At 39.2% G+C, this 20879-nt stretch overlaps 1 protein-coding gene across 4 annotated transcripts in view; it reads left to right on the top strand.

Annotated features, from left to right (window-relative positions):
• raver2 (ribonucleoprotein, PTB-binding 2) overlaps positions 1-20879 on the top strand; it is a 121859-nt gene that overhangs the window by 15258 nt on the left and 85722 nt on the right. For all 4 annotated transcript variants that reach the window (XM_055005295.1, XM_035957615.2, XM_023291086.3 and 1 more), the window contains exon 2: positions 4433-4499. In XM_055005295.1, coding sequence (XP_054861270.1) covers positions 4433-4499 — 67 coding nt within the window. The remainder of the gene's footprint in view (positions 1-4432; positions 4500-20879) is intronic.

A 20879-nucleotide genomic window follows, 5' to 3' on the forward strand; every position in this document is an offset into this window, starting at 1 on the left:
CCTCTTAAAATCACCAGTGGTAGCAGTGAGAAATGGTTGTCTGAAGTCACAATATTTCACTAAGCTGTAGCTGTTTCCTTAGAGAATACCACACATATGACCTTTCCCAGTTAAAAACATGATAATGATGAAATAACACAACACAGTCAGACCAGAGAAAAGCTATCATGCTGTTTAGGTGATATACAAATGGTTTGGTTTCGTAAACAGCCCACTTGGCTTTGCACAGTTTGTAAAAACTACAGAAAAACTACAGATTTTTGTGACAGATATTGTGATTTTATTTATTCACTTTTAAACACATCCTAACATCAGAGATCATGGATGGCATGACATTCACACGTGACATGGGTCAGATTTGCTGCATCGTGTAATTTGCTAAATGCATTGTTTCAAATTACAACATGAAGTCGCTTAATTGTTAGCCCTAATGTGCAGTGACAGCTTTGCGTGTCTTGCTGTTTTGTTATTTTTACACAGCTGTTTCCTGACAGCATTTCATATATGTGAAAGGACAGTAAGATTGTCAGAGGTGCCTTTCTCCTGCCTTGGTTACTTGTGCAAAGGTAAATAGTTTTAACAAAGAAATATTTGAATAATGTTTGTCTTGACTTTATGTACAGACAAAAAAATTTAAATTGAGAATTATTTAAGACTAAAAACATATTTTTTCTTGTCCACATCACCTAGCCTGACTGTAGACAGGTTCGCCAGTCTGTCTCTTCACTGAGCCCAGCGGCTGTTTCGAAACACTTACAAAAGCGTTAATTAGAAAATTGTTGAAGATAATGTACTGTGCATGTCAGTGAAACAAAAAGCAACATTATAGACCAGCATGATTAGATGTAGTGGAAAGCAAGCGATCATTAAAGCATGGAATGTAAAAAGAAAAAGGGTGAAACAAACTGGAATGTCATAAAAAAACACACAACTAAATTGTATGGCTGAGATGAGAGGCAGGATTGTTTGTGTGCCTAAAAATGGTCCTTAAATGTGTTGTAATGTGCCAGTGCTGTAAGAAACAAACTTTCAGCCCAATTTAAGTACAGAATAGCAGAGGGCCACGCAACAAAACAGATCCACAGAAAGAAGGCTATCGAGTGGCGTCATTTAACCTCGTCTCAGGGTCACCAAGTGCCCTGCAGTGTCTGTGCTGTCCACTACTGCAATGAAAGAAGCTTGAAACACAGTTTATACGTCTTCTTGCGCACCACCTTACATCTTTCCTCTTTGTGTTTCGCTGATTGTCGTCTTCCCTCATTATCCACGTAGGCAATTAGGTTTTCTTTTAGTCGATTCAGAATTCTCGTCAATGCGAGAGCTCCGCTTTTCTGCCAGAAACATGCATTGTGGTCAGAGACAGATGGAAAGAAAAAGAACAACAAGAAATCTGCTACAGTAGACACAGCGCATTAAGTAAACAGAACCATGTAAACACTTCAATTGAGGGATAAGCGGATATAAAGGAAGAAGTGGAGCTTTGGCTGGCAATAACAGCTTAAATCACTTTGCTGAAATCCTCACAAGTTTAGTGTGGCTTTGATCTAAATAGTTTAATCCTGTTTCATTCCTAATGCATTTGCAGTGTTGTTAAACTGTCTACAGTCCTCTATTATAATGTAACACGTGTCTGCATTACACCACCAGAAAAAACCCTCAAAACTTTGTTTACTTAGTTATTTTTGACTGTAATGGATGCTTTTAAAGCCCGCTGCAGTCTAATTTTCTTAACAGGTGATAAAATCTGCCAGTGTGGTGCAGAGCATTTCTACTGGTTTTCAAAGCCAACCTGTTTGTTCACAGTATTTTCTAAAATCAAGTTTAATTTTTCTTGATTCTAGTGCAGCAACCTCCCTTATTATGTTTTAGACACTGATATTGATTGAGAACAGATCAAAGCATTTGTTCTTCACTATTTTTTTTCTCTTACTAGGAGAATAAGGTTAGGACTCAAATACAGGCAGAAATGAGATGATAAATTGGACATTTTGTTCTTTTAGTTTGTTTTGGTTGCAGGGTGTTTCATCTTTATTATCCCCTCAGATCAATGCTGCCATTTCCCATAAATTTCTTCAGGCTGTAGCAGGACAGATGGATCTCGAAAAAGCATAAATGCTCGAGCTAAAAATCCAAAGCACAACACCTCTTTTCCTTTTTTCTGCATCTTTCTCTCCCTCTCAGCGATTACAGCTCACTCTGCACTGATTTTCAGGGCATCGCGCTGACCCTGTGTGTGGGCTGCCTCGCATGGCGTTCACGGATATGGAACATGCCTGCTCTGTGTACATGAGTGGGCTGGATGGTGGTTGGAGGGACAGAGAAAGGAAAACAAGTGTGCACATTAGAAAAATCTGATCACCTCCGTCATTGTATAAAAGCTCGAGGTAGATTATTACATTTCAAAAATATTTTTCATGTAACGATGCGGTAAATGGAAGCGGAAATGTGTCCTGTGAAGTATCTGTCCGCCTGACCTTCCAAGAATGTCAAACCCGCTCTCGTGTGAGCGCTGTATGACCATGAGCTCCTGCATCGCAATAACACAAAGTTCGTTTCTTTGTTTTCGTCTTTGAATGGAAGCACAAAACATGGCTTCCATTAGCTGACAGTGAGTAAAAGCGCACACTATGGGCAGCATCAGCTGACAATACAGAACAGCTGCGTCCTCCCAAATGCTAATCAATCCTTAAAAGACTGCTGCCACTGTTATTTTTCTTTTGTAGCTGTCGTTTGTGTTCAAGCCTTTCTATGAACCGCTTTTATTTGCTTTAAACTAGCTCTTGAAAATCACTTTTATTTAGTGTATTTCAAAGGTTTGAATGATGTCTGGTTGGAACATAATGAAAAAAGAGAACAAAGTCAGGAAGGAGGGTGAATTTCCACCTACATACATATGATGATGCTGGATTAAGTGTGTCTGCAAACAGTGTACAGGTCCTGTGCATCATTCATTCATCGTTTGCAATCTTACACATCATGTAAGACAATAATTGCTTCATGTTGATGTGTTCTTTTCACAGCCGCATCTTTTCTATATCTATTTCCTGAAGCTCGCAGGTTGTTTCAACAGTGTTATTTTTTGGTCTTCTTGCTCACTGTTCAGTCCTTTCGCCTACAGTGTGCTCCTGTTCGATCTGAAGCTGTTGCGCTCTTGGACAGGTTTGACAGTAACTGGATCCACGAGGTTCCTCACATCACAGCAGCATATCTAAAAACACACTTGTTGCCAAGCTCTCAACACTTTGTGCTGTCATTTCCTTGTGCGGTGTGCGGCTCCGCAACAGTGAAATCCATCAGGAAGGCACCGAGGCTAGCAGAGGGTTAGCAGCGAGCAGTGGAGTTCATAACATCACTAAGAGTGTGAGCATCTCTTGCTGCACTATTGCATCTCCCTGTTTGCTCCCTTTTTTGTTTCACTTCATCATATACTGTCACTAAAGAGACAAAAAATAAAAAAACAGATTTTTTTCAGGAGAGAAGAATGTGACTTAGTACTTTGATGTGCATCAGTGTGTGTCCCTCATGTGGCTCGTTGCTGTTGTGCTCACAAGTCTGACAGCAGCGGCGTCAGACTTTTTATCTTTTAAAATACATTAAAAAGAAAAACATAATTACTCGTCTGAAACAAATTACTGCAATTAGGGGTATCCTCTTTTCAAAGAGTTAAATGTGAAGAAGTGTAACGAAAAAGCAAGGTTTAATTGGCCTGATTAGCAAACATCCATTTTGTAAGATTCATCTTCAAGTTGTCACAGTGACTGTCAATGTGCTTTGACAGATTTGTTTTCAGTGAATTTGTTAAATTGCACATTTGTGTTTGGTTGAAATATTTAGTGCTAAAACGGTTAATGGACTAATAGATTAGTTAATGCACCATCAATTTGCAAATTGGGATTTTTCATTTACTGAAAACATGTTGTGCCAACAGTAATTAGTCATGAATAAGAAAACAGTAAGTGCCATTTTTGTTGACAGTTTTGAGACTAAACAACTTATTAAATAAATGATAGTTGAGATGCACTCAGTGCCACATGTGGGGAAGGTCTGTCCCCCCAGTTTAACTTTTATGTATTCAAAAGAAAAATGACAAACAACACAAAAATACTGGCTGAGATCCAAGAGTCAAATTTTACTCCCGCCTTTTTTTATTACTGGACACTCACACATGGTACTTAAGCATGGCACTGTTATGCTGTTGCTGTGTGGATTATTAAAAGCTTTATCTATTAGAATTGAACCTTACAGCCTCCATCCTAGTGATAAGGTGGGATAAATAGTAAATGTTATTTTTTTAAATAAATCATTTTGACAACATTATAGTTCCGATGAGTTACATTAAATTTTAGCAGTTGTTGAGGTTAGAGAGGGTTACAGTCTCTGGACCCACTCTAGAGATCTTTTGACTGAAATGTCTCTGTCTTCTTCTTTATAGGAAGTCCATGAAATTCTGAAAGAATACGAGCTGAAGTACTGCTTTGTGGACCGCAACAAAGGCACAGGTAAAACTCACATCCGACCAGACATGCAGACTTCAGGAAAAACATGCTTGTACTGCTATACTTGTGAGGGCCCCGACTGGTTCCTTAGGCCTTAAATTGAACCAGTTTAACCATCACTATTAGACCTGCAACCTGAAGCAACTGTTTATAGAAGTGAAGACTGGTTCTCACAAAGATAGATGTACCAGAGTGTGCACACACTCACACACACACCTCTGCTCCAATTAACCTGTAAGCTAATTGCTAAACATACAGCCATGCTACATATCTGTCATCATCAGTTTGTATTTATAGTTGTATGGAAAGTAGGAGTGATATCCTCAGTGTGGGTGGAGTGAAGCAGGATGCATGACTGAAATATTGTCATACATTCTGTGAGACAGTCTGAGTACTGCGTTTATCTCTAGAGACCACAGTTTATGTTCTAGCTCATTCAGTAGAGGATATTTTTTCAATTTTCTGGAAAATACTACTAAAATATTTTCAGTAACAGAAGTAGTGGTTCTAAGACTTTCCATTCCATATGTAGATTTATTCCACGCAAGTCTTAAAAATCAAATATTTTGGCAGAATTGATTCAAATAAATTAAATTAAGTGTTTGTAAGTGCATTTTCTCCTCTAGACTCCGGGGTTTGTCTATTATTAAGGTGCCATTAGTATTATTTAGCTATGATTTTGGGTGTTTATGTGTCTTTGACATAATCAGTCTGTCGTGATCCGCATGTCTTGGAGTTGTAATTTAGAGGATAAATCTCCTTAACCACCACATACCTAACTTAACTCTCAACCATGTTTGAGGCACATTTTTATTAGAGTTTTAATTCTCAACCAAAATAAAATACTAACCTTTATATAAAAATGGAGTGCTGTTTAACTATAATTTTCAGAGGGTTTTTCACATCCTGCTTACCTTCTCAATAAATTGAATCCTCATAAATGTGGAACTACAAGAAGACACACACACACACACACACACACGCCCCGACACACACGACCCCCTGCCCCTAGAGTGTGTCCCTTTCCAGGGAAATCTTACATAGTGCCTATATTTAGTCCGTGCAGTCAGCCAAGCACCTGAAACGTAACACTTTCAGAAAGTGGAGGGGAGCTGTAAACAGCTGAGATATCAAAGTAGCAGCCAGTCCAGAAGGTTAATAGTGTTTCAGAGCCTGATGAAACACGGGTCCTCATCAGACCAGCAGCAGCAGTTCTCTACTAATTAAGCCTCTGCTGTGGCTTTGGGCTCTGATGCACTGAGGTGGGTGGACGAGAAACGGACATCAGCAAACATATCGGAGGCTGTTAAAGTTGAATTTCTCTTAACAAACTCACAGTGATGCTAGCGATGGCACCACTCTCCTTCCTCTCTCGTTTCTTCCTTTTTTTTTCTTCATCTCTTGCTGTCAGTGCTTCTCTGACACTGTCACCCGTCACTGTCACACTCTGTACCGGCTCTCCCATTAACTCAACACTTTCACCTTGCCTCTTTTGTTGTTTCTCCGTCTCTTTCTTCTTTGCTGAAGTACCACTCAGTTTAATTTCAAGAACTCACTTCAGTGATTTGACAGCATAATGTGGTAACTTCTTGGTGTCTCAATATTAGCTCTTTGAATTAAAATGGAGAATGTCTTGAGGTGAGTTAACATACACCTTCAAAGAGTTCAGATGAGGGCCTCGGGTGAAAGCGAGATAGGTAGGGAGGTTTTTCTTTCAAGTTATTTTTCCAGTTAATACTGTCATAATTTTATTAATGACTGTGATAAGGTGCTACATTGCAGCAGACGTAGGACAGGCGAGAGGCTTTGTCTGCAGCAAGGCAAGAGCAGGAGCTTTCATAGATTGTTAGCTTTATATTTCAGCTTGAAGCTGCTTAGTGTTCAGGAAAGTGTCGATAGCTTTAGTTTATATCAATGAAAAGGGAGAGTTTCTGTGGGGAGAGACTGAATAAAACAGAAAATGTGGGTGAAATGTAGCACTTTATTGTAAATTAAATTCATAGTAGTGCACATGGCTGCACAGTGTATCAAATATTAATCACAGTCACAATTTTTGCTACCTACAATTGAATGAACATGATCGACTGATATTATTTAAGGTTTAAAATATGTGCTCTGCTCATGGAATACTCCACACAAAATCACTTTGCGTCAACTTGGGCAAAGCTGACATTAAACTAGACCTCGCTGAGCTGACTTAGCTGCAGTACTACAGCGACTGAGTGGCGACTAGAGGCTTCTCTGTGTACAGCGGCCCAGCTAACGTCTACCGTTGCCTGCATGTGGACTGTTCAGGTAACACTGGTTCAGCAAGTGAGGCATTTTGAGAATTCAGTTCATAGTTTGCCTCCAGGAGATGCATTACACTCAAGTGAAGAAACTTACTTGAAGGAATATCTTTAGATAAGATTTGTAAATTAACAGGAATGTAGCGCAACATGGAAGTGAAACCAGTGCTCTGCTTGTTTTGATGTAAAAGCACAATCAGAATGTTTTGTCCATAAAATCACTGAATAATTGCAGTCAATAATCATCACCTTAATATTAATCATAAATAATCCTAATTATCATTTTAGCCTTAATCTTTCCACCCTAGATGTATGTGAAAGCAGAGTCTGCCATCAGTTCGACGTCCATCTGCACTGCTCCTTCTTCTGTTTCATGCTTGCCAGAGTTAGACTTTTTCCCTTCAGTGTTTTTGTTTGTGTTCGTGTTTGTCCCCTAAACTTTATTTAAGAATGGCACATCCTATTGTGATCGGGAGGTTATTAGATGTGCGGCAGTCACACTGTAAGAGTTTGAGCTTAAATTTATCTTAAATTTCTGTTAGAATTTTGCCACAAGGCTGTCTTTGGTCACCAAAGCTCCAAATCAGTTGTGGGTGAAATTGTGTCAGTGTCATTACAAGAGAAAAGCAGTCAAATGTTGGGAGCAGAAAAAAGTGCTGAAAAATTTTGGTGACTTTGCTTTACAATAGTTATGAAAAAATATATAATAACAATAATAAATATTTTCCTTCAGACCAACTCATTTCATAGATTTCTATTCAGTATTTATTAAGTAGTGTGGCTTTCCCTTATAATGTGTCAGACTTAATTTGGCTCTGTAAATACAAGAAAATCACAAAATTCCAAAACCTGTATCTCTATCATTAAAACATTATTAATGCACATAGCAGGAAAATATAGAAAGGAGTTTGTGAAAGAAAGAAATTTGTGTTTATGTGTATGTACACACAAATTTCATATTTTCAGATATGATAATTGTATTGATCTTTTCATCCAACTCTTATGAGACTATAACTGTTCCTTTAATGCAGCAGCTGTGCATTTGCACCTGAGCCTGTCTGCAGGGTTTCCACTAGAACCACTAAGTCCACTCTCTAATTAGGAGAGAGATTTTAAATAAGGGGGAGGAACTCATCCATTGAGTCATTAGTCGAGTCACTCTTAACAGCACATGGTCACCCAGGCTGTGTGTTGTTTTTAGACATCCCTGTACAACTTGGCGTCATTAAATGTGTTGCTCAATTTTTCAGAATATTACACTTAGTTTTACTCATTGTACACCTTCGACACTAAACTGAACTCTTGACAGTAATGAAATGATTAGTTTTTTCCTGGATATGTTAACTTTTCTGTCCATGACCTCCTCTGGGACTGGGTTGTACTGGTTCTGTACTGGTTAAAATGGACAAGCTCCTGCTGGAACTGCAGTTAAACCTGGTTAATCTGCTCATTAACCCCCTCATCCCACTGAAATCTTTACAAATGGGATTGTTTTAGGTGGGATGCAGCCTCAGCAGGAAAGCAGACAGTTTTGTGAGCTCATATGAGGATGTGCATACATGTGTTTGTGTATGTGTTGGGAGATTCCCAACTGCTCCAGTTAGAGGCATGAAAGATTGATTTTAAGCGTCTGTAGCTAGCCACTGTATGTGTGTGTGTGTGTGTGTGTGTGTATGTGTGTGTGTGTGTATGTGTGTGTGTGTGTGTTGAAGGATTGCATATTTCGCCTTGATCCAGTAACCCCCTGGCTTGTCGCCTTGCCACTTACCGTAAACACACGCTCCCATCCAGCCTCAGCTCTCGCAGTTTTGGACTTACATGTGTTGCTATTGTACAGTATACAAGCTCATTTTTAGTGTGTGTCATCACAAATGTACAGCCGTGTGTTTTATAGAGAGAGCAGTGTTGCTGTTGTGCATGTCTGTTTTTGTGTGTTTGTGACACAGACTTGCCAGCCACTGGATCAGTTTTCATGGCAGCTGGATAATATCACCCCAACCAAGTGTTTATAGTGTGACTCACCCTCTCCTTCCCTTCTCCCTCTGTCTCTTCCACCAATTCAGACCCTCATCATTGCTGGAGGAACACAATGGTGTATATGTACTTTTTTCTACTAAAAGGCAAAAATTCCAACCTTGTATATCGCGCCTTTTAATTTTCTCTATCAACAGGTTCCACATGAGGAAGAACGGTAACTCAGCAGCAATTTAAATCTTGAGAAAAATGTAATTGGAGCTGAAAATGAAATGAAAAGTTACCGACTTTTGTTGAGAGTGCCTTTTTGTGTCCGAGGTGCTCTACACTGAGATATTTCCAAGCAGCACTTCACCGCAGATCACTTGTGAATTACTCTGCATGCGCACTGGTGGCACTTTTGTTTTAACAATTAGGCAATGGCTGCTGTTTTTGCAATGGCAAAACACACAACCCTTTATCTGTATATTTAAAAAAAAAAGAAAAAAATACTCTTGCATCCGTGTAGCAAAAGATGTCTCCTGGGAAACACTATCTGACACCAGACGCTTAGAAATGAAAAGCTTGTGTGAACAGGATACAGTCAGTCTGAATTTCTTTTGTGTAGCACCGCCTGTTTAGAAGGAACACATGAACAGCACTTGATAATGTTAAGTATTATATTTTAGTTCTTACACACGGATGTACACACACTACTCTGTAGAATGGCGACTGTGCCGTTATAGGAACTAAATCACCTTGGTCAAACAATGCATTTTCATGTTGACGGTTCCCTTGTTGCATACCAGGAAACTAGCATCTTGGCAGTAGTTAATGCTTACATTCAAGATAAAATACGAAGTGATATTCTGTTAAAGCTGCAAGACTTTGAACATAAACTGTCTGCACAAATATCTGCAGTATAAACATGTAGTTCTGTAACTCTCCTCTGCTTTTCTTCCTCTGCTCGTGTTCATTCCACTGTGTGTGTCTGTTTCCATGCTCTGGACAGCAACTTGTTGCAACCATTCAACGTATTTCACAATGCTAGTGGTGCTCGTGCAAGGGGAGGTTGATATACTCGTTTGTTTTTAGTTTGAGATCCTGGTGCTCAAGAGACATCGAGTGGTTCTGATTGTCACATATAGAACTTTTAAAAATTAACAGTAACACCCATTTGTCATGTTGTTTTCAAGATAAACTCATTTCTTGGCTGCATCAAGTGCCAACTTAAACTTAGAAATGTCACTTTCATAAAAGTAGATGTCTAAGTTGACCAACCCCCCATGAGAAAAATCACTGATCACCTCCTGAAAATTGTATCTCCTCAAAGTTGTGCAGCAAGAAATGAATGGTGCTAAAAGTTTAGGATCCTTTTGGGGTATTCATGCATGGAGGGAAGGATGGTGCACGATACCTGGATGGGTGATATGGGACAGGGTGAAGTATTAGCTTTGCAAAATACCTGTTGTCCTTCACATTTAAGGCAGTTTTTCTGTTGTACTTAAACCGTCATCTTATACTGAATTGTATTTTCATGCTGGTAACTACCCTGCATTATATGTGTGGCGATTAATTGTAATGAACTAAATGAAGACATGTCAGTGATTAAAGTTCCCTTCCTATTTTACAATACAAAACAATTCAAAAAATGAAACAAAATAATACAATTTCTCATAAATCTTGGCCAAAGTAGCCACAAAAGTGCTGCACAATTCTTAAGACAACTTCACTTGTTGAATTTTTACAAAATATAGCTTCATTGCTTTCCTTGTTCTTCTGTGAGGTTGTTGCAGGTCATGTTTTGTACCTGTTTACCGCCCACAGTACAGTAGTTTGTGAAATGTGAAATCTTGCTTGTGACAAAGTATCCTAATTTGTGCTTAAATTAGATGACAAGATTCTCAGATTTTCATAGCAACACATTTATAGTGCACATGTGGATTCAAATATGGACAGAAATCACAATCCTACTTCCTATAAACAAAATCATTACAAATACACCTTCAGTATTAATGTGACAGACCAAAGTAAGGCGGTACTTTAACACACTGTATCAGCAGGTGGTGAGCGTGAGAGACAGGGATGGACCGAGGAGCAGAATGTAATCAATCTCAGCTCATATTGTAGCTGAGCTCTCAGCAGAGAATTATCCAGGAATCAGCTCTGGCCGGGCTACATAATCTGTTCATCTATCTTACAGGACGTAGCCGGCTTTGATGTACTGCGTTCAGCTTCAACATAGGAGGTGATCAACAAGTCACAGGGTTCATTTGCCCTTAAGGTTGAACCGGAAAATTGTTAAATTTTTTATGATTAGAATGATTTGCCTACAGGTCATGCTGCATGCTTGATGACCTTTCATCAAAGTCACACTGGTCACAGAATTTACACCCATCATCAAAATAGTTTAACAGATTCTGCTGTTAAGAGAGAAAATGTTGAGCCCTGTTGTTGAAATTTCATATCGCAATATTCAAAAGGAGCTGTGTGTTTTGCCACTGTGATGCCAAACTACAGCAGAACACAGCTGTTATCAATCAAATTAACCTAAAATATGAAATTGGTTTTATATTGGTTTTATGCATCTTTCTGCTGTTGTTATCAGGCTCTGGGCTCTGTAATAAACGCACAATGAAATATTAATCATATGAAGGGGATGAAAGTTCCTTTTGTTAACTTTTTAAAAGGGTTTTCACACAATGGTTTTAGTGCCTCTGATAAATAAATCTTGTTTAATGTCTCCGTTTCTGGGATTAAAGTCTTTATTAGAGAATACGCTGCCCAACATTGTTTATGGTCCTAATAGAGTTTCACAGTGGTGTAGTCTTGATTACACAGAATTGTTCTGTGTTATTAGTTGACAAAAACCTTATTTGTGCTAAACAACAAGCAAAATCAATGAAAAAATCCCTTCCTGGGGATTTGAGTTAGAAATGATGTCTTTCTGCACAAGGTTTGGGACAACATTCAGACCTCTATGATGAAGAGACTGTTGCATAGACATTTGTTAACCAGGTCATCAGCAGTAGTTTTTCATCGTTATTTCCAAACATCAATTCTGGTATTTAAGAAATCCATATGGGTCAGACCCCGCTGTCAAGTAGGTATTTATCGACAATGGCACCTTCCCCCAGGGACGAGCAAAACACAGTTGTGGTTTTATAGGTGCAGAGAGTTTTATAATTGGTGTGAAATGCAGACATATTCCCTGAGCTGAGTGTGTCATATATGCAGACACAAAACACAGTCACAGGGCTCAAATAGTTGTTACGACTGACATGGTCATTTGGGAGTGTGAGGGTTGTGTTTGTCTGCACGACAGAACACGACAGTGATAACTCCTACTTTAAATGACTGAAAGGGCCATTTTTTCAACAGTTTCATGTTTACATTGTGTACATGAATAAGTGTACCAATCTTATATAACAAGTAAAGCACTCAGAGTGTGCAGTACTCCTCCAAGGCTACTCAGTTGTTGTATCATTTTCGATGGCTGAAATCTTGAAAAAATTTATGGCAAAAATTTTGGCACCATAGAATGTGACCATTTAATATAGATGTGCCCACAAAAAAAATGAGCTTGAGGTGAGTACAGGCGTGTGTTACGCATGGGTACGTTGTGTACGGATACCGAATCACATGACCTAAATATGTGGTGGGTGGCGGGAATTGATGGGACTCGGAAACACCCCCACAATTTAATCAATTGTTCCTTGTATCATTTCCGATGGATAAGTCCTGATACGTCTGCAACAGTCGATTTGTAGTAGGATCATAATCATGTGATCGTCAGCAGGCAGCTGACGTAGCATTCACTTGTTGTCATAGTTACACTGACGCCGTGCCGCTATCTTGCAATGATACAGAAATTTTTAACAAATCCATGGATCCAGACTTTAAGTGGCATTACTGCCAAAATCTAATCACTTGGTCCTTGTGTCATTTCTGACCTTCCCTGAAAATTTCATCCAAATCCGCTAGTCCGTTTTTGAGTAATGTTGCTAACAGACAAACAGACAGACAGGCAAATGTACCTCGATCGTTACATAACTCCACCGAGGCTCCGCCTCCTTTGCGGAGGAATAAACTGTTACTGTACATACATTTAGGTACTGAAAGTAAAGTGAGGATGTTTTCACAAATCACTTAAATTGATCCAAGTGCAGAAAACCCCATAACTTACAGATCAGTGTTTAGTGCGACCAACCTTTTGCCTTCGCACCAGTTCAACTCAGTTAGACAGATTTTCAAAATGCTTGTCATATAGGTTGTTTGAAGCATTTTGGAGTACTTGTCACAGTTCTTTTGGTTCTTTGTGTAATTTCAGACTCCATTATGTTGAGATTTGCTTTCTCTGGAGGCCATACTGTCTGTTGTAGTACTCTTTGTTCTTCTTGTCCCAGCATGTCAGAGGTTTCAATATGACAGGTTCCATCTTTTATTCCTTAAAGAGGTTCTTGTCATTGACATCTAATCCTGAATCCATGATTCTACTTTTGTTCTATGTGACTGGTCGGTTTAGTTAACCCTCTGAACCCCAAGCAGTTTCTAGATATGCTTCTGCTGCTGTCACATGTCTAGTCACTATGGTCTCTGCACCTCTGTGAAAACAGCACAGTTATGGCTAGAAGTAGGGAGGAAGTGAAAATATCGTCTTTGCAGTGTGACAAATTTAGAATGCCATAAATCGTTATAACAAAAAAAAAGCTAGAGTTGAGTTGCTTTGATGATTTGTCTTACAAACTTGAACAAACCTGGCATCAGCATGTACTACATATTTCCATGTGCCCACACATGTTGAGAATACTAACAAACTGGTGACTGTACACAGTACAGATGTTTGCTACTTAAATTTTTAATTTGTTTCCATACTTGTATCTCGTGTAAATACTGCCTGCATTTTTGTCACATGACTGCAAGTCGTCAGAAGTGGCTTCACAGCTGCGTTGAGAAGCGCAGGTTGTTGTTTTTTTCAGATTTTTACAGACTCTTGTTAATGGGAATCCTTTTTTGTTTTTTTTGGTAAAATTTGAAATGAGACATGTAGAATGAAATGATTTTGATGAACGCCCATAATCTTGAAGGCCGATTTGATTACGTTTTCTAATATAACAGCCCGTCACAGATGAGTAGTTCAAGGACCATCAGAAAGTAGAAAATCAAAGGGTTTTTTCAATTTTTACAGTTTCTGGCTTTGATAAATAGTGTAATTTCCGTCAAGTCACATTTCTTTCAAATCTGCTGGTGAGGATATTTATATAAATAATGAAAATGCCGTCAAATGTAATTTTTCTTTTATTATGCCACCTTAAATAATAGTTATTGTTTCAACACTACCTATATTAGAGTGAATAATAGGGAGGAGGAAGTCCTTTGTTTGGCTTATAATAAGTTCTCGTGTACCAGACCACCTCTATAGCTGAGAAATCCTGCTAATTAGCACTCATCTTAATAAGACTCACCTATGTGGAAGTGTTTGTCATTGCCACTAAGTTACTTCAGCGTTAGTCCTTCTCCTCGAGGTGTATGTAAGCAACTTCTCCGGGGATGCAGGTGTTAATTACAATAAAGATAATTCTTTCTGGATACATCATTGACCTCATGGTAATTTACTCATTGTACACACATTTCCCTGCTCGTTGCTCTAATTGAATTTGTTGTGGTGCAACAGCACAGATTACCATAATAAACCGGTTGTCCTCTGTCTGTCTTGTGATTCTCTGAGGTGTCTTTTTTTTCCCCCCTCACTGTTTGTGTGGCTCCTCCTCCGACCTCGGCTCTAATTGAAACGTACTGCTCAGGACAGCTTTGGCATGCATCTGCACCTCATGACCATATCAGTTCAGTGAGCCAGCCTCCGCCGTTGGACTTATTAGGTCATACCGATGGGAGCGTTTATGTCAGCGTGTCCTGCAGTGCACGTATCTGTGTTAATGTGTGTGTTTAAGCGTGTCCTGCTGTGTGTGTACATATCCTAGTGTCTCCATTTGCGGCTTTGCTTCGGGCTGTTGCTTCAGCTTCTCGGCTAATGATGATTTTTTTTCCCTTGACCACCCTCCGTCCTGACACTCACAAGTACCTGTAGCACCACCGCTTACTCTCTGTCCTTCCCCTCCTGCTCTCCTTATTTTTCCACTTCTCATTGCCAAGATATTCCCTCGGAAAACGTCTCTAATCCTGTCATGTCCTTTGATCTTTGCCTCCGTCCCACATCTTACTGCCTCCTGCCTCTCCATCCTCCTCCTCCTCCTCCTCGTCTCTACTTGTTTACCTCCTTTCCTCACCATTAGCAAATTGGAAGCACTTTACTAGCAGCTTGTTAGCCGGCCCATGGCCCGCATTCAAATAGTTAAGCATCCGCCATTATCGGTCTCCATGCTCACATTTCTATCTGGTTGCTTTGCCAGTGCTTGATAAAATCTCATTATCAGAGCAGATTATGAGTTGGCTGCAAATTTGGCATTTTCAGATTCCAGTTCTGTTGGAGTTTAATTTAAATGTTGGGCTTTGAATCCCAAATGTTTCAACTCACCTGTTGCCAGAGACTTTTAATAAATGATGATGTGTTCATCATAAAATATTCCATCAACTGTGAATGTTTCATTTTAATACATTAGAACTGAGCAGAAAAGACCAAATAATATCGATGTGAATTATTTTTTGTTTTGTGATTCTGTCTTACATGTTCTACATCAGCTGCTTTGCATTTCTGAAGCCTTGGGTAGTAGTTTGTGTCATCAATTTTAATCAGCTAATTATTATATCCACATCTCACTGGAGACCGCAGAGCAGCAGGAAACAAGTTCAGCTTCTCAATAATATGCCTCTCTAGAGAAAGTATCATCCATCCAAATATTAAAATTTTCAAGACAGAAAGACAGTTGAGTTTTTGGGCAAACTATACTCTTTTTTTAAAAATGAACTCAATATGGAAAAAGGTTTCAGGCTTGTTTTGGTTTCGGTGTCAGGTCTCTGCTACTAGGACTTAAATCAGCTCTGAATTGAAACGTCAGCCAGACAGTGAGGACAGCAGACAGGCACCCCGGCAGACACACAGATGTACACATTTACATATGTACCCGCAGACAGACAGATGAAGCTGGCTGCCAGCCTGCTAGGAATCTGCAGGCATCAATCCGTCCAACCAGCCATCCATAGTCAGCCAACCACTTCCACATGACGCCACCAGTCCAGAGGTATGTGTACTAATTCGGCAGCGCTGCGGAACCAGGGATCTGAGAACACAATGGAAAGGGTTATCCAGGGGATCCCTGCCTTTCAATGGAGGCCTTTGTGCTTGTTGCTGCTCTGTCCAGTGATGAAGACAGCACAGGCTGGCAAAAAGCTCATTGGCCTGCTGCTTTGTGTGTGTGTGTGTGTGTGTGTGTGTGTGTGTGTGTGTGTGTGTGTGTGTGTGTGTGAGATGGTGTGGATGAAATACAAAAATACACAAGCCGAGGGATGAGCGTGGACTCTGTGACTTGCCCTGCAGCAGTAACACCATCCAGGTTTTATTGTAACCTTGCCATTAAAACAATCATTTAGCTTCTCTTTGTCCTTTTTTGACTGTTGCCTGTTTTGTTTTGTTTTTTCTGTCAGTGTTCACATAAGTGATCTATTCTCTCATTTTTTCATCACTCTTCACAAAGATTAATATTTCTTGTCTTTGTGTTGCTGTCGGTCAGGGTTTTTTCTGGTAATGATGCTGCTGAATGGAAAGTTGATTAGCTTGGCTGCTGGTTGTTTCTGAGTCTGGAAGGATGCCTATAGCTCAGAAGAAGGACTGTGGAAGTTCACGGTCAGAGAATTGGCTACAGTTCACTGCCTGCGGTGTCTGTATGGTTCTGTAATGGAAACTGCTCCAAATGTATTTGGCTTCTTTAGTATTGGAGTCAGTTTTCCTAGTTTGGTTCTTGTAATACTGGTCACTGTGAATGGTAAACGTCATTACACTGTAAACGATTTATATTATGTCATAATGTACATATCCATATGTAGATTCATCATGTCTGGCATATTGCCTCTGTGAGACCTTTTACATTATTGTATCTTAATTTTTTAGCCCCGTTGTGCTTTTTTGTAATTGGAAGTGTCCAAAAAGGACAACAGTGATGTCGGCAAATGTGTTCAGTTCATAAAGGTGATTCACAGGTCTAATGTATTTGTGTGTTTGAATGTCTCATTTGTCAAAGTCTTTGCTAAGGCAAAAGTGTGTTCTGTTTTTATATCCTCTGTGCTATAAAATGGCAAACAATTAGCTGTCGGGTATTTTTGAGCACTTTTTGGTATAGAAGAATCACAGTCTTACTTGGGGCATCTTTTATGCCAAATTGCTGTTTTTCATTCATATTTAATCTCCTAAAAAATAAATGTGGTTTTGGCTGCCGACACACTGACATTTTATTACTTGATGTTTTGCAAGTCAGTCTTACAAAAAACTTTTCTGCAGAACTAAACTTTATTCGAATTTATGTTATGAACGAAACATATTTCTTCCCAGAAATTCTGTAATGTAGAAGAAAAGGCCACAAAGTCCACGTATGGATGTAGGAGGACGGTGGTATGAGTCACATCCAAGACCTTCAGCCAGCAGACCAGGGTTTGTGTCCTGTGTGGGACCATTATTCTTAGATATAAATTTTGTTTTCACTTGTTGGTAACCCTCCAGTTTCCCTCACTGTTTGGTTAGGTTTAAGAAAATGTTCTCTTTAACCAACAAAAACTACTCGTCATAAACTTGGTTACGTTTAGGTACCCAAGTTACTTAATCGCATGGTTTGGGATTAAAATACAACACTCTCTCTGAAACTTCTTCATTTTCTGGGTTACCAAGGTGATTATTCCATAATTGGTTAGCTGAAAAGAAGCAAAGCAATTAAAGAAATGCCAATGAAATATTGATTTGAAAGGTGTTTGTGATTCATCACAAACAAATGTTATCCAGTAGAAAATATGTTCCCTCAAAACATATTGGAGAATGGAATGCAATTTTTCACTTGAAACACTTGGCAAAACCTATATTAAGACCAATAATTAAGATAATAAGATATAATAAGATATACCCAAATGTAAGCATCATAAAAGTGGCTAATAATAATAACTTCATGTCATGCTCCTGAATGTTTTATTTCACCTTATCTTGATGATTTCTAGCAACAGAAAGCGCCAATTTAGACGTATAATTCAGGAAGTGTAAATCATAGAATTTTCCTGTCAAATTAGTTTTTTGTCTATATTTTGAAGGCTATTGTTGATTCACCTTCCCAATTTCGGTGTAATAAAAACTACTTTCTTTGGATGTCAAACTTAATAGGCATATTCCCATGTAGTTATATAAGTCTTGTGTCAACATCCATCATTTTACTTCATAATGACAGAGCTGTTTAACATTCTATGTGGCCAGTGTTCAGAGGAGATCAGAGTCTACTCATAGGCCAGCTTCTGCTTTACTGCTCATTAACACCCCATCAACCGTTAGGCTGTCAGGATTCCCTGTCTGATGTTGTTTGTGTGTGCATACTGTGATTACTGCTCACAGGACTGCACAACACCAGGAAGCAGAGCCATTATAAGACTCAATGCTGCTCTTTTTCCATTTTTCACTTTTTGTTCTAAGTCTCCTTGTCTTAAGTGACAGCAGCCGAGTCCATCTAATTGTTTCCGTGGACAGCAGCTTGTCACTGATATCTTTTTCTCTTCCTACTTGCCTCCCTCTCCTCTACTCCTCCCTCCCTGTCATCATCTGTCCATCTGCCTCCTTGTGAATCACTAAATTCAAATCAGCACAGGCGACACAAATGTGATGCAGCTGTTATCTTTGATCTCTCTCACACACACACACACACACACACACACACACACACACACACACACACACACACACACACACACACACACACACACACGCACACACACACACAGACACACACACACACACTGTTACTACACCTTTTACCTCTTGATGACTGAATATGTCACCATGTCCCATGTCTGTCTGCGTGCTTTCCATTTTTGTGTGCGTCAATTATTAAATTCTTCACAGTTTCATTGGGCCAAGTGTGCTGTGGCTGTCTAATGAAACTGCCACCACCAACGCACAGCCTCAGCTTGTTAAAATACCGACTCATGTTTGACACCTTGAGATAAGATGATGATGATTGTGATGGTTCCCTTTCCACCGTCGGTTCTTACCAACATTATCATTATTGGCCCCTGTCTTTTTCTCATTACAAGGCAAATGTTGGTAATGGGGCCTGAATTATGTAATTCTGGGACAATTGTGAGGCAATGTCAGATAGACCTGAGAATGCATAATCGTTCCCCAATTTTTAAACGCTCTTTATAGCAACCAAAGCCTTGTCATTATAGATACATAGTGGGCATGCGTACACATACTGCACATTTAGCCCCGTTTTCAAAAATGACACTCCTTTAAAACTAAACTATTAGCATTTTGAGAGAAACATATTTTCTCCCTGAAAGATACGACTAATATGTTGTTGGTGACGCTTCTAGCTTGAAAAAGCCACAAAGTTCAAAATTCTAACGTTGTAGGGGAGGTTGGAGGCATAAATCAGCAACAACGCTTCAACTTGGGAGACGTCTTTCACATCCCATAAGGTGTTTACTGTTTGGGTAGGTTAAGGCATCTTGGAAATGGATCATGATTTGGGTTCAAATATGACTTTTTCACGATTGCTTTAAAACTTCTCAGCTTTCTGGCTGCTCAACGTAACTGAAAATGCAGTTTATTTGAAAAGAAACATACTCGGTGTTAACTTTCTTTTTACTTTATATACATACAACCGCTGTCGTCATAAAGTCCATACTGTTTCATATACTGTGCACACTAGTGAGATTTCTTCATCATAGTAATGCAACTTAAATTTTGACCTTTGCAGTCTGTACATCCTCAGATTTTTTTGTATACTGCTTTTGACATACTATATATCGGGACATACTAAATATTTTTCTGGTATATATGGTAAGTATGTATATTGAAACACAGTCATAATTTGTACCAGACAGTGCTGACACATTAGCTTATACAGAAGAAGCAACAACTGTGACACACCCTAATTCATCTGAATGAACCTACAGTTCACTTGGATCATAGTTGATGACTTGCAGGATATATCCCCTGAGGGTGAAGATGCAATATCAACCAGGTAGTCCAAGGAACATACAGTTTTTACAAGTAAGAAAGGAAAAACAACATTTAGCCTGTAGAGTTTTATGCTCAATGCTGCACTAGCTGGCTTTCTGCATGGATAACGTCCAGACACTTTGCCTTTTCCTCATAACTGCTGTATCTGTAAGGCATCACATTGAGATACAGCTGGAGGTATCAAAGTTAACTGTAATGAGAAGACGACAAAGTTGGTGCAGTGAAATGACACATTATTCCTTCTCATCATTGCGGTGTAGTATATTTAAAGTTTTTATTGAAGTTGTATTACATTGCAGGAGCTTGTGCTTTGTGCTTAGCAATGATGCTATTCCAAGAAATTGTGCTGTTACAAAAAGTGTGGTAACAACCACTTTGAGCAGATGCAAGACTAGAAATTGCACGATTTTACAAATGGATATAATGGACTAGTTCATATTTTTTTTCTGCTCTCCGAAAAATATTGATAATCCAACTGAGCACATAGTTACTCTCCAAAGCGTCCAGTTCCTCAATTTCCTGTTTAATTTGTGCTTGCAGTTTGGATAGTGGTTTGCTCTGCCTCTTTAGCAAGCTAGTAGTCAGCCACTTTTTCCTGGAAGCCTTTCGAGCCAAAAGTAATTAAAAACATCATTTTGAAACTATTCCATCCAGGCGCTGACCTTAAATTGTAGAATAACAATTAACAGCAGCAACCATGGACCATTTATGCCATGAATTAATCACGAATTGCATTAATTTCTGAATACCTCAGTGCCACTAAAAGCACAATTTTCTGCCTCCAGCAAATCTGGCATGCCCTTTCCCTCAAATGCCCAGTTGACTTTATTCCCAAGAGTGACACTCATAGAGCTATAGGCTATGATTTCTATACATCAGTTTGGAAAGTGTTGGCAGGAGCTGGAGGTACTGTTGTATGAATTATATTAAAAACTTTTTTGAGCCTCTTGTGGCAGTCCACATTGGAAATGT

The sequence above is a fragment of the Amphiprion ocellaris genome, chromosome 2 (assembly GCF_022539595.1).
Source record: "Amphiprion ocellaris isolate individual 3 ecotype Okinawa chromosome 2, ASM2253959v1, whole genome shotgun sequence".
In the NCBI taxonomy this organism is placed as follows: Eukaryota; Metazoa; Chordata; class Actinopteri; family Pomacentridae; genus Amphiprion; species Amphiprion ocellaris.